The sequence below is a fragment of the Geotrypetes seraphini genome, chromosome 3 (genome assembly GCF_902459505.1).
Source record: "Geotrypetes seraphini chromosome 3, aGeoSer1.1, whole genome shotgun sequence".
Taxonomy (NCBI): domain Eukaryota; kingdom Metazoa; phylum Chordata; class Amphibia; order Gymnophiona; family Dermophiidae; genus Geotrypetes; species Geotrypetes seraphini.
In genome coordinates this window covers 282,590,082-282,609,156 of record NC_047086.1, presented here as the reverse complement: position 1 = coordinate 282,609,156, position 19,075 = coordinate 282,590,082, and the positions used below count along the sequence as shown (strand labels likewise).

Below are 19,075 nucleotides of genomic sequence, written 5' to 3'. Positions count from 1 at the left end.
AGAGGCCGTATATTTGTCTGCACATCTTAGACTCTGATTTGTTGGACCTTAGTTCTTTTGTTTTTTTGCTGTTGCTCATCTGTGAGGACCTATTGCTTCTTTATTCCTGTTAAAACTGCTCTTTTACATATGTGTTTCGTATAACTGTATTTTCCTCACAGACAGACTTGGAACCATGTTTATTATGAAAATTGAAAGGGTGAGTTCCAAAACCTGTTAAGTACGAAAAACTATTCTCTGAATAATTTGCGTGTCTTTATTTTTAAGAATTCTATCCAAAATAATACAAATTTCCACTGGCTATCAGATATCTTATGAATAAATGCCTTTTAGTACAAATTTCACACATCCTAGTTCTACCTATAAAGGCAATCTGTTTCCAGTTTGAGCTCATGTTTGAAAAAAATAAACCTGTTTGGAAACTGACTTCTTTAATTGGAAATACAAATTTATGCACACTGTGGGACAGGATCCTGGCTAGGCCTAGTTGCCCCTCTAAATCCCTGTCCCAAAATTTGAATAAAGGCAGTGGAACACAGCTTTCAGTGCCTCCCACAGATTGCATACTGAGATTCCCTTGTTGAATAAGGCAAAACACTTTAATGGCAAACAAAAACTCAAAACACAATGGTAGGTATGGCATGAGCAAAAAACAAAAAGGCTTCTGTAAATCCAGTTAATTCCTGTTGGAAAAACAATAAGTTATAACTCAGCACAAGCAGTGCTGTACACATAGTCCAGTCTCCAAAACAAAAGTCCAAAATCTTTCCTTCTGGCCCTACTCTTGGGCCTATCAAAACAGTGCATTAAACAAACATTTTTCCTTTTGAAAAAAACACATTCCCTGGCTCTGGCTGTGGCCCTGTTGGGTAGAGCCAAATCCCCAACAGGCTGGGAGGAGATAGGCCTGTACACCTCAGGTGTTGCTGCCTTCCCAAAAGACAGTCTCTGGTTTTAATTCCTCACCCCCAAAGCACAACTCAGAGCAGCACACAGCTGCTCCAAAAATAAAACAGAAAACAAAGTTGCAGCTACTGCTTCTACAGTTTTTTGGGGTGGCTGGACACACCCCACAATGTCCCCAGCACAACACTCTGGCAGGTTTTAAAACAAAACATCAAAATGCAAACTCCAGTGGGGGGGGGAAAAAAGAAGGAAAATAAAGGCTTGGCTTAACAGCCTACTCACAGTCTATCTGTTATTCTCCCCAGTCAGGCAGAGTATAGTCCTTTTGGAACTTCATGTCATAATCCTCAGGCTGGGCTTCTGAGACTGGCTTTGTATGGCTTTCCTCCAGTTCCTCCATCTCCCAGTCCGTGGGGGACCTGCCCTGTGCTGGCTCCAGTTCAGCTGGAAGGTCTTGCCTCCTTCCCAGCCTATGTTCAGCTGTTTTTTCCCCTTCTCTGAAGGAAAGCTCAGTAAATGGAAGCCTTGGCATCCAGCCACACCCTCTCCTAACAGGAACAGGCAAGATCTTAAAGGGCCCTGCACTCTCCATGTCAGCCTGAGCTCTGGACACTCTTAAAGGGATGGGCTCCTTTCTAAAGTTGTGCACAGGATTTCTAAACTGTTCAGGATGTTTACTAGACCTGATAACAGGGTTTTTTTAACGGGGATTACAGGATCTCCCTCCCTGTTTCTAGTGGAGTTAGCAGGATTCCTGTCACAACACGTACAGGAACACTATGGTTACACTAGTCTGTTCTGAAAAACCAGAACCTGTTAGCAATGCTGGGTCTGCATGCAGGACAAGCCTTAAGCAAAGGCGACAGGAATGGTCACACAGGGGCCTGTGCTTCACCAGTAGTGGCGATCCTGCTCCCATGGCCTGACAGTCAGCGGTTCCTTTCATGGGCTGCTGCCATGCCTACCTCCTTCCCCCTGCACATGCTCAGATTTCATGCATGTGTAAAAACTGAGCATGCACATGAGGGTGGGCCTTCCCCACACATGCTCAGTTAAATGAAAACTGAGTATGAGGGTAGGGGGTTAGAATAGCAAGACAGTAAGCCCGGGGGAGGGCCAGCACAGCAAACAGTCTCGGGTGGGATAGAGGCCACCAAACTGCTCCTGTCAGGGCTCTGCAACTATCTGTATGATATTTGGTTTGTGATTTAGCCTTAAACCTCGCTCAACTAGGATGTAGTCTTAAAGTAACCTGAAACTGTGACTTGTGTTTTGCTCTTCTTCCCTATAGAAGTATATTGCTGTGGACTGCTCAGCTCTAGGAAGAGTGACTGCACAGGCCTGCCTCTTTCTATGCTCAATAACCCAGATGTGCCACAGTCACGAGGACAGTATGGAATAAAGATGAAGGGAAACATGTCATTAATTTGCTGGTATAATAAAGGGCATTTTCGCTTTTTGACTAATGCCTACTCTCCAGTTCAACGAGGTGAGCATAAGTAATTCCTGTGTCTGTATCAAGATGAATGTATCATTCTTTTTTCCTCCCCTCTTTTACGAACGCATAGTGCAGGTTTTAGCGCCAACAGTAGCGGTAACTGCTCTGACGCTCATAGAATTCCTATGAGCGTCGGAGCAGTTACTGCCAGTGCTAAAACCCACGGCTATGCGTTCGTAAAAGAGGGCGTTAAGTCTTTGCACTGTCTCATGTAGTAGTACCTGCCAACCATCTTAAGAGCGACATGTTGGAAATGAATCCTGACCGTGGTCTCAGAAGAGGTCTCTGTTGTACCCGACTCCCTACTTAGAAGGTTGAAAGGTAGTGATACAAACAGAGAACATGACAGCAGATAAAGACCATAAGGCCCATCCAGTCCATTGATCCATATTCCTGCTCTGCTTTATTCCTGCTCCAAGTTTGTGCTGTGTTTTCCTGAATTAAGATACTGTCCTTGTCTCTTCCACCTCTAGTGGGAGGCTGTTCCACATGTCCACTACCCTTTCTGTAAAAAAATATTTCCTTAGATAACTCCTGAATCTACACCTTTCACCCTTACCCAATTATCCCTTGTTCTAGAATCTCCTTTTCAATAGAGGCCTGATTTCTACAGTATGTAGTTATTTCCTGGCGGTATTTACATTTCTTATCTCCCCTTTCATGCAGAGTGTAGATGTTTAGATCTTTAAGTCTGTCCCCTTTTGAAGATAGTTTTTATGTTTATTTTATTATATGTTTTCAACTTTTCGTCTGTTTTACTATGTGTCCATTTTAAATATTATTTATGTAAACCATTTAGTTTTAAATGGTATATAAATAAATAAATAAATGATGATTGATAACCTTTTTAATAACCATCTTCTGGACTGAATCCATCTGGTTTATATCCTATTAAAGGTCTGGCCTCCTAAAGAGGACACAATACTCCAAATGAGGTTTCACCAGAAAGGCTTCTACAGAGGCAATATCATCTCCCTTTTTCTGCTAGCAATTACTCTCCCTGTGCAACCAAACATCACACCTGCTAGGCCACCTTAAGATCAAGTACAATTGCAGACAGTTACCACTCTTGTTTTCTGCAAAGAAGTTTCTACTCTATACATTATCACTTTTGAGAGGTTTTTGTAACCCAAATGCATGACCTGCATTTTTTTTTTAGCATTAAATCGTAATTGTCGTACTCCAGACACTTCTCAAGCTTCTTTAGATCTCTCCTCATGTTGTCCACATCTTCCTGGGCTCTGACTTGATTGAGGTTACGGACTTTATTTTAAATAAAGAATCTCTATATGTACTGTATATTGTGGCATTTACATATATAGTTTGCATAAACATGTAAATAGTGATTTCAGAAAGCCATTTTTTGCATGAGGAGCTTCCTGGGAGGAGATCCCTGGGAAGTTATTTCAATGGGGTGTGCCTTGGATGCGGTTTAGGCATGACTAGGATGGGCCAACATTGTATATATGCATTTCCCATTGGGAATACACATCTAGTTAAAAAAAAAATCCCCATCCTGTTTTGAACCAGCTTAAATAGCAAGACAGATTTTTAAAAAACAATTGATTTGTCCAAGGGCTCCTTTTACTAAGCTGCAATAGCATTTTTACCACACAGAATTGCCCCGCGCGCTAAACCCGCACTACGCGGCTAGAACTAACACCAGCTCAATGCTGGCGTTAGCGTCTAGCGCGCGCGTGCTAAACCGCTATCACAGCTTAGTAAAAGGAGCCCCAAGTCTTTACTTAAGGGCTAAGGGCATAATTCTCCTTAATCCCCTACTATTTCTGCCTCCAAAAAGAAAACCCATCAACAATTGTGGCCTATAGTACTACTTAAATGGCAGCAGTTAGGTTTGCTATAATAATTTATTAGGATTTGCAAACTGCCTTTATAAAGAGATTCACCCAGTGATGTACTTCAAGTACAGGTTAACATAAAACTTATAATTTTGCTAACAGCATAACAGTAAAATGGCTAAATATAAACATAACTACAGTCAATGAGGTAAACTTTGAAACAGTAAATTGAAACCCAGTCATAGGACTAACATGAAATATCAGAAATATGCACCTTTACCAGCACAGTAGAACAATCATATAACAGGCATATAATAAATGTTTTTACAATACAATACCATAATAGCATGAAAGAACATTCAAATAAGATATAATATAATGTCAGCATGCGAGCAATGGAATACTTAAGCATGCATTATAACATTTGAACAACATAGATATGATATTAATGTTTGCTGAATCACAGCTATACGTTTAAGTGTTAGCAGTTACGTGTGAAAATTGGGAAACTTGCCACTTTCATACAATGCTGGTACTTATGTTAAAGTGATGCCAGCATTTGTGCACATGTAAAATTGTAAAATGGTCCATCTCATTATACGTGCCAGCAAATACATATGCACTACTGTACATCCTTATAGCCAAGTTTCCAAGTTTATTTAAATTTATTACCCCACGTCTTGGGAAGTTTCCAAGTTTATTTAATCTTTGATATACTGTTTATCAAAAACATTCCTAAATGGTTTACAGTTATCAGAATATTGTTTAAAAGTGAGGGGGCGACAAAACAAATAGACTTACTGGAATAAAAATGGGAAATGGTAAGAGCTTAAATACAATGAAAAAATAGTGTTAAAAGGGAGGGAAGAAATGGAAGGGCGGCTTATAGTCTAGAATACACTAAAATTTATACAATGGGTACAATAAAATCATAATTAAACATAGCGAACAGACACAACATGAAGGTCAGGGAAAGGAACTACATAATATAATAGAAAAGAAAAAAGGGAGAAAACATTAGGGAGGTTCCATTTTACTTGATACCCTGAGCGCTGAACATTTATTTATTTAAAATAATTTATAACCCGCCTATCTATAAATCTAGGCGAGGAACAAAAATAAATACACAATAAAACAAACACAAATCAGCATTACAAGCAGAAATAAAAATTCAAACATTCTCAAAACTTGCACCAAAAAACCGCTCAAACAGCAAAGTCTTCACCCCTTTTCTAAAATGTAAAAGCACATTAGTTTGACACAAAAATAATGGAAGAGCATTCCAAAGCATTGGACCCCGGACAGAAAGCATTGACTTGTGTTAACTCAAAAGTCGCACCACAATTGATGATGGGATTTCCAAACAAATTTTGTCAGAGGACCGCAACTCACACAAAGGATGATACCACTGTAGCAGAGCATGAACACTCAAAGGACAGTTAGACTAGAGCACTTTAAAGATCAAACAAAGAACTTTAAACTCCACCTGCATGTCAATTGGCAACCAATGAAGCGCACGAAGTATCGGAATGATGTGATCATGCACAATAAGATGTGCTGCAGCATTTTGAGCTAGCCGTAACTCTCGCAAAACATTGAAGAGGTAATCAGTATGCATCTGCAAAAAAGGAATTTTTTCAGGTCTGCCTTGAACTTATCAATGGAAGTTAGTGATCGTAACGATAGTGGTAATAAATTCCACAGCTCTGGGCCTTTGACTGCAAAGATTGCATCCTTAACATGTCCGTGAACTATTTCCCTATAGGATGGGATAGTAAGGAGTTGTTTATCGACTGATCTTAAGTTCCTGCCGGGTGTATATGGAGTCAACTGACATGCTAGGTATAGTGATCTTATGCGATTAGAATCTTGAAGGTTATTAGGAGCAATTTGTAAGTAATACAATGTTTGACTGGAAGCCAATGGGCTTCCTTCAGGAAAGATGTGATATGATCAAATTTACAAAGGTTATGAATGAGTCTAATGGCTGTGTTCTGTATGATCTTAAGTCTATGTATATCCTTTTGGTATAAGCCAGCGTATAAAGAGTTACAGTAGTCTATCTGTTGAATCACTGAGTGCACAAGAATGTTAAATGCTTCTGGGAACTGTAACGAATGTATAGATCTAATCAAACATAGTTTATAAGAGATGCATATTATAAAAGATTCTGTGCTGAACAAAGCCTTTTACAAAATATTGCCACAACTGAGCATGTCCTTAACCTGGATATCTCAATTCCCATCCCAGTATTCTATGTAAAACTGAACCTTGTGTTATCACCCGCAAAAGGGCAAGCATTTTCCTGTAGACTTTCCTCAACATTGTTCATGAAAATCTGGAACATAATTGAACTGAAGAACAATCCATCCAGCACAGTATAGGTAACTCCCTCTTTCCTCAGGGCAAACTCCACTTACTTTTGTTGCTTCACATTCAACCAGTTGCTAACCCAGTCAGTTACTTTATGGTCCATACCCTGGATGTTTAAGACTAAATTTACCAAAAGACATTACACTTCCCCCTCCGTAGGGGAAAAACAACTCGGCGAATACAAAATAACCACGAATAACTTTTTGCATGTTATTCGTGGTTTTCTGTTAAAACCCCTAGAGAATATGCTAAAACTGTGAATAACCTGGCCTGTTCCTGTGAAGAAAGTGCAGCGATTTCCTCTGTACAATGCTGCTCCCAGCAATTTTCTCTGATGTAATTTGGAGGGTGGAGCCTGGAAACGAAAATCAGCGAATAACCAAAACTGTGATTGGTGAAACTGCGAATATGGAGGGGGAAATGTACTGTGTTATTGTGAGCTAAAACACACTATCTCTGTGATATAAATGCACAGGAGACAATCCTCTGGAACGAGGGGGCTGGAATAAAAGTGAAAGAGGATCAATAATTATTTTACAGAAAGGATGGTGGATGCATGCAACAGTCTCCCAAAGGAAGTGGTGGGAATGCTGACTGTATCTGAATTCAAAAAAGCATGGAACAAGCACAGAGGATCAATAAAGGAGAGGAAGGGATAGCAGACATCATAGCCACCAACATTTCAAAATGGATGCCCTAGACCAGGGGTGCCCAACGCGTCGATCGCGATCGACTGGTAGCTCAGGAAGGCAATGTGAGTCGATCGCAGAGCCCATCCCGGGCTCTGTGATAGACTCGTGTTGCCGTCCCGATCTACCGGGCCTATCAGCCTTCCTCTCCTCGACGTCAAAGACGCCGACGCCAGGCATTAGGCTGTTTTTGTCATTTCGGGGGGGGGGGGGGGGTGTGGTGGCGTGGCGGCAGCAGCAGCAACAGCCTGAAAAAGAAATCATCCTGGCCCGGGTCGGTGTCATACTCCGGAACTTCTACCTCTTCCAGCAGCCCTCTCCCTTCTACCTGCTTCCGGCCACACCCCCTGCTCCGCTGCTCTCTTCGGCAACTCAGCAGTAGCGATCGACACAAGCTTCTGATGTCGGGGCCTACTCTTTGCGAGTCCCGCTTGTTTCAACTTCCTTTTTCCACAAAGGCGGGACTCGTAGAGGGAAGGCCTCGATGTCGGCAGCTTGTCTTGATCACCGCTGCTGACGAGTTGCTTAAGAGTGCCGCGGAGCAGGGGGGTTTTGCCAGGTGCAGGTAGAAGGGAGAGAGCCAGATGCAGGACTCGTGGGTGAGGGAGCAGAAGAGAGAGAGAAAGAGAGAGGGGAGGGAAACAAAAGGAAATATTTCATACTGGGCTGGGCCGGAGTGGAGGGAGGGTGGAAAGATTCTGGCTACAGGGTGCATTAACAAAGGAAAAGGGGGGAAAGCTGAAAATGGAGATAGTGACACAAAGAAGAGAAAGAGTAAGCAGGACCTACTGAATAAGGATAGAGATACAGAGGGGACATGAAGAGGAGGTGAAATAGAGACATAGAAGTAATGCTGAAAAAGTGTGGGGGGGGAGGTAAAGACATTGAAAGGGCAAATGGTGAACATGGGGTAAAGACAAGGACAGAGACAAATGAAGATTCTGAAAAAGTGGTGAGATAGGGATATAGGTGAGATGGACACAAAGAAGGGTGATGCTGGAAAATAGGTGGAATGGTAATTCTGACAGACACAGAAGGGAAATGCTGGATCAAGGAGAGATGGGACTCAGGCTGGATGGAATGAGGAGAAATGCCTTGTTGGCCCGGAACTTCCTCTCCTACGTCAGAATTGATGTCAGGGAGTGGAATGCTGGTTAGCGCGACGCTTCTGCAGGGAAAGCTTGGGACGGCGGTGGCTTGGGGGCTGTTCCCCGATGGCGGTGGCAGCAAACCGAGTGGCTTGGGGGAGGGCACGGAGAAAGAAAGAAAGAAAGGGGGCAGACAGGGAGACAGAAAGAAGGGGGAACAGGGAGACAGAAAGAAAAAGTTGGGGGAGAGAATGAGGTCTGGAGGAGAGAAAACATACAGGAGACTGAAAGAAAGGAAGAAAGATTGGATGCACAGTCAGAAGAAGAAAGTGCAACCAGAGACTCATGAAATCACCAAACAGAAAAGGTAGGAAAAATGATTTTATTTTCAATTTAGAGATCAAAATGTGTCGGTTTTGAGAATTTATATCTGCTGTCTATATTTTGCACTATGGCTCCCTTTTACTAAACCGCAATAGCGTTTTTTAGCGCAGGGAGCCTATGAGCATTGAGAGCAGCACGAGGCATTTAGCGTAACTTCCTATGCTAAAACCTACTATTGTGGTTTAGTAAAAAGGGAAGGGGTGTATTTGTCTATTTTTGTATTTTGTTACTGAGGTGACATTGCATAGAGTCATCTGCCGTGACCTCTTTGAAAAAACCCGGAATATGAATAATTAACATTTTCTCTGCCTTTCAGTGTGCTTTGTGGTTTTTTTTATTTTATTGTTGGTAGATCATTTTGACAGTCATTATAAAAGTAGCTCACAAGCCCATAAAGTGTGGTCACCCCTGCCCTAGACAATACCAGTTGTCTCTTCCTAGCCACAGTGATGGAGTTTGCTCAATACTGGGGGTGCTCAGCATTCATTGGCACTCAGAGGGCTGGCTTCCATAATAGAGATTACAGTAATAACTATAAAGAAAGGTGGACTGGGTAGGTCATATGATCTTTATCAGCTATCATCTTCTAAGAACATAAGCAGTGCCTCCGCCGGGTCAGACCACAGGTCCATCCCACCCAGCAGTCCGCTCCCGCGGCGGCCCAAAACAGGTCAAGACCTGTCTGAATCATCAGAAGGGGCTCCCTTGCCACCTTGGTTTCCCATTTAAGTCCTGCCTTCCTATCGAAGTCCTAGCCCTCCGGTCTTGCACATGCACGACCAGGTTAGTTTATACTCATTACCTGATTAACTTCCTATACTTGTGTTATATCCCAGCTCCTCCCTCAGTATCCCACGATCCCTTTATCCCTCAGGAATCCATCCAATCCCTGTTTGAATCCTTGTACCGTATTCTGCCTGATCACTTCTTCCGGTAGCGCATTCCAAGTGTCCACGACCCTTTGGGTGAAAAAAAACTTCCTTGCATTTGTTTTGAACCTGTCTCCCTTCAGTTTCTCAGAATGCCCCCTCGTATTTGCTGTCCCCTTCAGTCTGAAGAATCTGTCCCTATCCACCTTCTCTATGCCCCTCATGATCTTGAAGGTCTCTATCATATCTCCCCTGAGCCTCCTTTTCTCCAGAGAGAAGAGCCCCAGCCTATCCAGCCTCTCGGCGTATAAGCAGTGTTCCAGCCCTCTTACCAATTTCGTTGCTCTCCTTTGGACTCTCTCAAGTACCGCCATGTACTTCTTGAGGTGCGGCGACCAATACTGAACGCAGTATTCCAGATGTGGACGCACCATCGCTCGATACAATGGCATGATGACTTCCCGTGTTCTGGTTGCTATGCCCTTCTTTATGATGCCCAGCATCCTGTTGGTTTTTTTCGAGGCTGCTGCGCACTGTGCAGATGGCTTCAGTGATGCATCCACCAGCACACCCAAGTCTCTCTCGAGTCTGCTGTCTCCCAACAATACCCCCCCTAATTTGTAGCTGAACAACGGGTTCTTTTTCCCTATATGCATGACCTTGCATTTGTCCACAACGGGTTCTTTTTCCCTATATGCATGACCTTGCATTTGTCCACGTTGAAGCGCATTTGCCATTTGTTTGCCCAGTCTTCCAGCTTGTCCAGGTCCCTTTGTAGGTCCTCACACTCCTCCCTGGTCGTAACTCTGCCGCACAGTTTGGTATCGTCTGCGAATTTTATAACCTCACACTTTGCCTCCTTTTCCAGGTCATTGATGAATATGTTAAAGAGTAAAGGCCCCAGCACTGATACCTGTGGCACACCGCTCGTGACTCCCCGCCAGTCAGAATATTGACCCTTTACTCCAACCCTCTGCAGTCTTCCCGACAACCAGTGCTTGATCCATCTGTGCACATCCCCTCCCACCCCGTGGTTCCACAGCTTCTTAAGTAGCCTTTCATGTGGCACCTTGTCGAAAGCCTTTTGAAAGTCGAGGTAAATGATGTCTATGGGCTCCCCATTGTCCACCCGACTGCTTATTCCCTCAAAGAAGTACAGAAGGTTCGTTAGGCACGACCTTCCCTTACAGAATCCGTGCTGGCTTGTTCTCAGTAGGCCATTCCTCTCGATGTGCTCGCAAATGCCGTCCTTGATCATAGCTTCCACCATCTTCCCTATAATTGAAGTCAGGCTCACCGGCCTGTAGTTCCCGGGGTCACCCCTCGATCCCTTCTTGAAGATGGGTGTGACATTTGCCAATTTCCAGTCCTCTGGCACCTCACCAGTTTTCAAGGATAGGTTGCAAACATGTTGTATTGTGCCCGCTATTTCCTGTCTTAGTTCCTTCAGAACCCTTGGATGGATCCCGTCCGGGCCCGGTGATTTGCCGCATTTTAACCTGTCTATCTGTTTGAGGACATCCTCCCTACTTACCTCTATGTGCTCCAATTTTTCAGCCTGTTCCCCACTCATGAGCTCCTCTGAGTCTGGTATATTAGATTTGTCTTCGCTCGTGAAAACCGACGAGAAGAACGTGTTCAACCTCTCAGCTACCTCTTTATCCTCCTTAATCACTCCCTTCCTGTCCCCATCGTCCAACGGCCCTACCTCCTCTCTCGCTGGTCGCTTCCCCTTAACATAACTGAAGAATGCCTTGAAGTTTTTCGCCTCCTTGGCCAGCCCCTCTTCGTATTTCCCTTTTGCTTTTCTAACCTCCCGGTGGCATTCCTTTTGGCATTTCCTGTGCGCTTGGTGATTTTCCTCTGTTGGGTCCTTTTTCCATCTCCGGAAAGATACTTTTTTGTCCTTTATCGCCCTCTTTACTTCTATTGACATCCAAACCGGGTCCTTTGATCGCTTGTTCTTGCAGCCTTTCCTGAAATTGGGGACGTACATTCTCTGTGCTTCCTGCAGGGTGTCCCTGAATAGGGTCCAGGCGCTTCCCACAGTCTCCATCCTAAAGATGTTTCTGAGCTTCCTCCCCACCATTTCCCTCATAGCAACGTAGTTCCCTTTCTTGAAGTTCAGCGCAGTTGTTGCGGTCCTCCTAACTATGGGTGTCCCTCTTTCTAATGTGAATCTGATCGTGTTGTGATCACTGTTGCCTAGTGGTCCTCCCACTTCTACCCCTCTTGCAGACCCCCCCTAATCCGTTTAGGATGAGGTCAAGAGTAGTACCCCCTCGCGTCGGTTCTTTGACTAGTTGCTCCATGAAGCAGTCCTTCACAGCTTCTACAAATCCTATCTCCCTAGTGCAGTTGGAGTGACCCATACTCCAGTCTATCCCTGGGTAGTTGAAGTCCCCCATCACTGTTACATTTCCAGTCCTGCACTCCTGTCTCAATTCCGCTTCCAAGTCGTGTCCGACTCCCTCTGGCGTACCAGGTGGTCGATAGTACAGCCCCAGTTTTATGCCCGCACCCTTGTTTCCCGGTAATTTGACCCACATCGATTCCAGCCCCTCTGCCTTCGTTGCCATATCCATCCCGACCGAGTGGATAGAGTCCTTTATATATAGTGCTATGCCTCCCCCCTTTTTGTGGGTCCTGTCCCTCCTATAGAGCTTGTACCCCGGCAGCGCTACATCCCATTGATTTTCCTCTGTCCACCAGGTTTCTACAATTCCAATTATATCCAAGTCCTCCCCCTTGGCCATGACTTCTAGTTCACCCATCTTGGCCGTGAGGCTTCTTGCATTTGTGTATAAGCACCGCAGGTCCCGTCGTTTTTCTTCCACCTCTGCATTTACCTGGGCCACTTGCCCTTGGATTTCTGGCAGTTTTCCCGCTCTCTGTGTTTCTGCTTTACCCTCAGCCTTTACCCTCTTAGCTTTCAGCTTCCCCACATTCCTGCCACCCCACTTTCCCGCTTTTCCTCTGGGATTTCTAGCCCTATCGGCCCCCTCCTGGGCTATCATCCCTTGAGCCTCTGTTTGATCCCCCTCGCCTTGTGGTACCTCTATATTACCCTCGGCTTTCGCCCTTATGCCACCCAGTCCCCCTGTGTCCCCATGCCCCTTAGTCTTCTCCCAGCAAGCTCCCTTTACCTGATGTTTCCCTCGCTGTCTGATTTGGAGATCTTCCGGTCCCTCTGTTTCCTCCCTGCAGTCAGCCTGTTCAGCATCTGTTCTGGATACTGTTGTCCGAAGCGTCAACATCAGATCAGCTGTCGGCTTTCCCCCTCTCCTCAGTTTAAAGCCCTCTCGATCTCCTTCCTCAAATTGGTTGCCAGTAGTCTGGTTCCCGCTGTGCTCAGGTGCAGGCCGTCCCGCCGGTAGAGCTTGCTCTTTCCCCAGAAGGACGTCCAGTTCCTCACAAAGCGGAAGCCCTCCTCCTGGCACCATCTCCTCAACCATGCATTCACAGCTTGGAGGTCTGCCTGCCTCTTTGCATCTGCTCTCGGTACAGGCAGGATCTCCGAGAATGCTATCCTCCGTGTGCTCCGCTTCAGCTTTCGTCCCAGGACCCTGAACTGGTCAGTCAGTGTGGCCATGCTGAAGTTCCTCCGGCTCACATCATTCGTTCCGACGTGGATTATTACCGCAGTCTCCTCTGTCTCTGCTCCGTCCAGGATCCTCTCGATCCTATCAGTGATGTCTCGTGTCTTGGCCCCTGGGAGACAAGTCACTAGCCGGTCCTCCCTTCCTCCAGCTACGTGACTGTCTACCTCTCTCAAGATCGAGTCTCCCACCACAATAGCAGACTTTCCTTTCCTCAGCAACCTCCTCTGCCTCAGGTCCGTGTCCTCGGTGTAGTGTGGTGTCTCTCCCTCGGGGTCCTGGTGAGTCGTGGTCTCCTCCTCTTGCGTTGTCCCTCCGCTAGGTCCTTCCCCGGTATCGCCTTGTGGATCCTGGGTCTCGTCTACCGACATCCGTCTGTACTGCAGCTGATCCCGTTCCTCCACCGTCCTATAGGCCTCCTCAATGAATCTCTCGAGGTCCCTCACCTGGTCCACAATGGGGCCTGATCCATCTGTGTTCTGGGTAGACCAGCTCGTTTCCTCTATGGTGCGCAGTTCCTCCAGTCCCTCTAGTTCCTGGACCCTGACCCTCAATCTGCCAACCTCCATCCTCAGGCTTTCCAGTTCCTGACACCGACTGCATATGTACTCCCGCCTTCCCAAAGGGAGGTAGTCGTACATATTGCACTCTGTGCAGTATACCGGAAAGTACCTCTGGGATCCTGGGTCCTCCATCGCTCTTGTGAAGTGCTGGTGTGCTCCTGCTGTGGGTAAGAGAGAGAGAAAGAAAAAGAGAAAAGAAGAGAAAAGTGAATTACTTGGCGTTTCTGGCTCCCTCGAAAGGCTCCTTCGCAAAGGCGCTCTCGCTAAGGCGAGCGCCTTTGCCGCTCGCCTTCACCGCGCGCCGAACGGCTGGGCGCCGTTGGCTCCCTTCTTCTTAAAGGAGAGCCCGGGCGCCGACACGACCTGTGACGCGGTGGGGGTGGGCGGAGCTACCTCTCGCCGCGACCCCGGTTCCTCCTGCCTGCTCTGCCTTCCTCCCCTGGCTACCTCCTCGTGGCTTCCTCCTCCTGCCCTCCGCCGCTGAAAAACAAAGGCAGAAAACAAAGGGACACTGCAACCGCTGAGGTCTGCTTCGTGCCCTGGCTTCCCTTCTTCTATCTTTTTACTTCAGTGCACATTACCACGAGGCCCATTTATGCAGTGGAGCCCATATCTGATAACATATACCAGCACTATTGGCATCAGCAAAGTACCATACATTAGTCAATGTAGTCCTTAATTGCTCTATAGGTCTCCTATGCAAAGCTATGTCATAGGCTTGTATCCTCCCCGGATGTAACTTTCAGGACATCCATTAAAAGCATTTAATCAGATTGTTTGATACTTCTAATAAAATTATACTGTCTCAAATCCAATAATTCACTGGAGTCGAAACACTGCACTATCCTCTGTTTTAACAAAGCTTCTATTAATTTAATTACATCTTATGTATCACCTTTGTTGACTATCAGATTTGAAAATATTTACAAAACATTTTGAGCACATTATACAGTAGAACCTTGGTTTACGAGCATAATTCGTTCCAGAATTAAGCTTGTAAACCAAATTGCTCATATATCAAAGCGAATTTCCCCATAGGAAATAAGGGAAACTTGCTTTGATTTGTTCCACCTCCTCCTCCCCTCCCCCCCCCGAAGCTACTGGCGCTGCTCCATCCCCTCCCCCTTGAGGCCAGTGACACTGCTCCATACCCCCCCCCCCCGCGATCCGGCATCCCCCCTGCAAACCGGCATCCTCCCCCCCGCTCGTGTCGCCCCCCCCCTCCCCAGCGATCCTACATCCCTCCCCGAGGACTGCAACGACATCGCTTGCCCCGATTGGGCACCGGCACCAGCAGCAATGCACAGGAGGTGCCGGTGCCCGAAGATCCTCCCTCTTCTGGCCTGGGCTGGGCGGTGCGACAGATATCCTCCCTCTTCCCTGTGCTGGGCTGGACTAGGCTTTGAGCATTTGCGCATGCTCAAAGCCTTCTGGTATCGCTCTCTCCGAGATTCTGAATCTGAGAGCGAGACCAGAAGGCTTTGAGCATGCGCAAATGCTCAAAGCCCAGTTCAGCCCAGCACAGTGAAGAGGGAGGATCTCCGTCGCACCGTCCAGCCCAGCCTAGGCCAGAAGAGGGAGGATCTTCGGGCACCGGCACCTCCTGTGCATTGGTGCTGGTGCCGGTGCCCAATCGGGGTAAGCGATGTTGTTGTGGTGCTCGGAGAGGGATGTAGGATCACGGGGGGGATGCAGGATCGCGGGGGGGAGGGGGGGGTGGCACTCGTAAACCGAGTCAAACTCGGTTTCCGAGGCCCTGATTTTGCGAATATTTTGCTCGTCTTGCAAATCACTCGCAAACCGGTGCAATCGTAAACCGAGGTTTGACTGTAGTTGGATTTGTGTCTTGTGGATAACATATGAGACTATACACAAATGATATTTATTAATATGTACTTCTAGAGTGGATCATATTACAAAAATATTTGAAGACATCAATTTAAAAACTGAGTCTAATAACACAAAAATAAGACAGCCATTTCACAACACTTCTGCCTTTCCCCCCCCCCCTCCCAACCCCTCCTCAGAGGGCTCCCCTATTCTCACCAGCAGCAACTGCCTGCATAGTGTCCCCAAGTGTAGTGGTACCAGATGTCCAGATTTCCCCGGACATGTCCTCTTTTTCGAGAATATGTTCAGGGGTCTGGCGGCTTTTCAAAACCTGGCACTTTGTCCGGGTTTTGAAAAGCTTCCCATCAAAATTGCGTCTGGAAGGGGCATGTGCCTTAAGTCCTGATAGTCCAGTGGTGAACAGGGACAGGAGCAGTCCCTCCCGTGTCCTGTCCCAACTGACTCTGCTCCACCCCACCTCTCTCGCTCCCACCCATCCCCACTCCAGATCCATCCACAGCCTACTTTTCATGCATTGATGGTCTAGAGATTAATTCAGAACACTGCGGTCCGGCTCATCTTTGGTTTAAAAAAATGGGAACATGTCACCCCATACTTCCAGATACTCCACTGGTTGCCGGTGTAATCCAGAATACTCTTCAAGTTTGCCTGCATCAGCTACAAAGCTGTCTTTGGGATGCTACCAACTTACCTCGCCTCTTAATTCATCCTCAACAGCTCTAATAAGAGCTCTCGCAGAATAAATCTCTTTAATTACCCATCCCTGAAATCATGTCTTTACAAGAAGTTCCTAGACAGAATGTTATCATTCCAGGCAGCCAAACTGAACACATGGCTCGTAAAACCCATTGTCGAGGCCACTTCTTACGCCGACTTCAGAAAATCACTGAAGACCCGTCTCTTTAACTAATTCTAATTCCCAATTCTTGCCCAATCCCTCTCAGCTATCCTCATCCCAATCCCCAATTCTCTTGATTTTAGATTAACTCATCCTTCTTCCCATTTGTAAAGGTATTCCACCCAAATTGTTTTCCCCTGCACCCCAATCTCTGACTAGATACTTCCTTTTGATTCAAACCATTTTGGTTCTCTTCCATTTGCAATTTGTATCCCAGAAAGTACTTTTTCTGTTCTCCTTACATCTCATACACTCATTGTATGTATCTCGTTGTAAACATCTCTTACTTCTTGTTGTAAACATCTTACTCTCATTGTATGTAACTTGTTGTAAACCGCTTCGAACTTATGGTATAGCGGTATATAAGAAATAAAATTATTATTATTATTATTATTAGAGATGTATCTGGGCAGGAGCGATGCTCCTAAGCTCATGTCCTGTGCAGACTCATTGAAAATGCTCATGAGACTGCTGGGTCTCGCAAGGTTTTTGCAGGAACTCGCGGCAGCCATTTTCAACAGCGAGTCTGCATGGGACAGAAATATAGGAGCATCACTTCTACCCTAGTTCACCTTTGTACCATTAATGCATCAAAGGTAGGCTGTGGATGTGTCCAGGGGGTGGGAGGGAGGTGGGGTGGAGCAGAGCAGGCTTGAACAGGACACAGGAGGAATCATTGCTCCTGTCCCGGCTCACTGCTGGACTACCAGGTCTTAAGGCAGGCCTGCGGGAGGCCTGTAATGGCTGGGGCTAGGTCTGGGGTTGCCAGGCTGGGACTGGAGCTTGGACTGGGGCTTGGTCTGGGACTGCCAGGCTGAGGCTGGGCTGGCCAGGCTGCAACAGGCCAGTACAGGATACCTCAAGGAAAGTAAGATTATTGGTGCTGGGGGGATTGGAGAAAGGAGAGAGAGTGTATTACCGTACTTGGATATAAACACTTGGTTTATAGTTGGGTCAACCTTTTTTCTTCTTTGAAGAGAAAAATTCTTTCTCCAACATCAGAGGTGTATAATCCTCCAATGAAAGAGTCCAGTCCCCAAGATGTCATAATAGATATGCCCAGTTATAAAGATGAATCATAATCTCTCTTGAGCCCAATTTCCCAAATAGTTTAACAATCTAATTTAGGTTTCTTGCCCCCCCTCTACCCCCCAGGAGAATTGAGCAAGCTCTCTATTCATAATATGTAAATGCTTCTGCAATATCCAGGGGGCACAAGCTGAAGTACATGTAGCCTGAAGGGTGTTTTAGCGGTTTACAATTCTAAACATAATTCTCTTCAGTTACCTGTTGATTATAGGACTGATATTCCTTCCATTTTCACTTAATACAGTATATGCTCCACAAATTTTCTATTATAATATGTCTAAAGGAAATTTCTATTGTTTTAGCCCTAAATTATAAGGGCTTAAAACAATTTTTAAAAGGTTTATAACAAAGCTGGGTTTTAAAAAGTTATGGGCCAGCTTCTGGAAGACAGGTCCATTAAGAGTTATTAGTCAGATAAACATGGTATCATTGCCTCTTCTTAGAATAAACTGCAGGGACAGGATCTTCCCAGTAAGATCTAGGTATTTCCAAGTGACCAGGATTGGCTGATTTTGGAGAAAGAATGCTGGGCTTAATGGCCTATTGGTCTGACCCAGCATAGCACTTCTTGGGTTCTTATGAGATTGCCATTCGTGCTTTCTGGTGTCACTTCCTGTGTTCTTATATGGTTGCCACAAGTGCTTTGTGGTGTGGATAAGTGTAAAGTGATGCATGTCGGTAACAAAAATCTCATGCAGGATGTCCGGGGCAGTACTTGGAGAAACCTTCCAGGAAAGGGACTTGGGAGTTCTGATCGACAAGTCAATGAAGCCGTCCATGCAATGTGCGGCGGCAGCAAAAAGGGCAAACAGAATGCTAGGAATGATAAAGAAGGGGATCACGAACAGATCAGAGAAGGTTATCATGCCGCTGTACCGGGCCATGGTGCACCGTCACCTGGAGTACTGCGTCCAGCACTGGTCGCCGTACATGAAGAAGGACACAGTACTACTCGAAAGGGTCCAGAGAAGAGCGACTAAGATGGTTAAGGGGTTGGAGGAGCTGCTGTACAGCGAAAGATTAGAGAAACTGGGCATCTTCTCCCTTGAACAGAGGAGATTGAGAGGGGACATGATCGAAACATTCAAGGTATGAAGGGGATAGACTTAGTAGATAAGGACAGGTTGTTCACCCTCTCCAAGGTAGGGAGAATGAGAGGGCACTCTCTAAAGTTGAAAGGGGATAGATTCCGTACAAACGTAAGGAAGTTCTTCACTCAGAGAGTGGTAGAAAACTCGAACGCTCTTCCGGAGGCTGTTATAGGGGAAAATACCCTCCAGGGATTTAAGACAAAGTTAGACAAGTTCCTGCTGAACAAGAACGTGCACTGGTAGGGCTAGTCTTGATTAGGGTGCTGGGCATGATGGACCACTGGTCTGACCCAGCAGTGGCAATTCTTATGTTCTTATGTGTGTATAGATTATGATCCCATGATTGTGGCCAAGGTTCCCCTCCCTTTCATTCTCAAC

At 45.8% G+C, this 19,075-nt stretch overlaps 1 protein-coding gene across 1 annotated transcript in view; it reads left to right on the top strand.

The window, feature by feature from the left end:
- Positions 1-19,075, top strand: part of PGBD5 (piggyBac transposable element derived 5) — a 201,874-nt gene that overhangs the window by 150,787 nt on the left and 32,012 nt on the right. Inside the window, exon 5 of the mRNA XM_033935358.1 lies at positions 2,198-2,395. Within this exon, the coding sequence (XP_033791249.1) occupies positions 2,198-2,395 (198 nt within the window). The remainder of the gene's footprint in view (positions 1-2,197; positions 2,396-19,075) is intronic.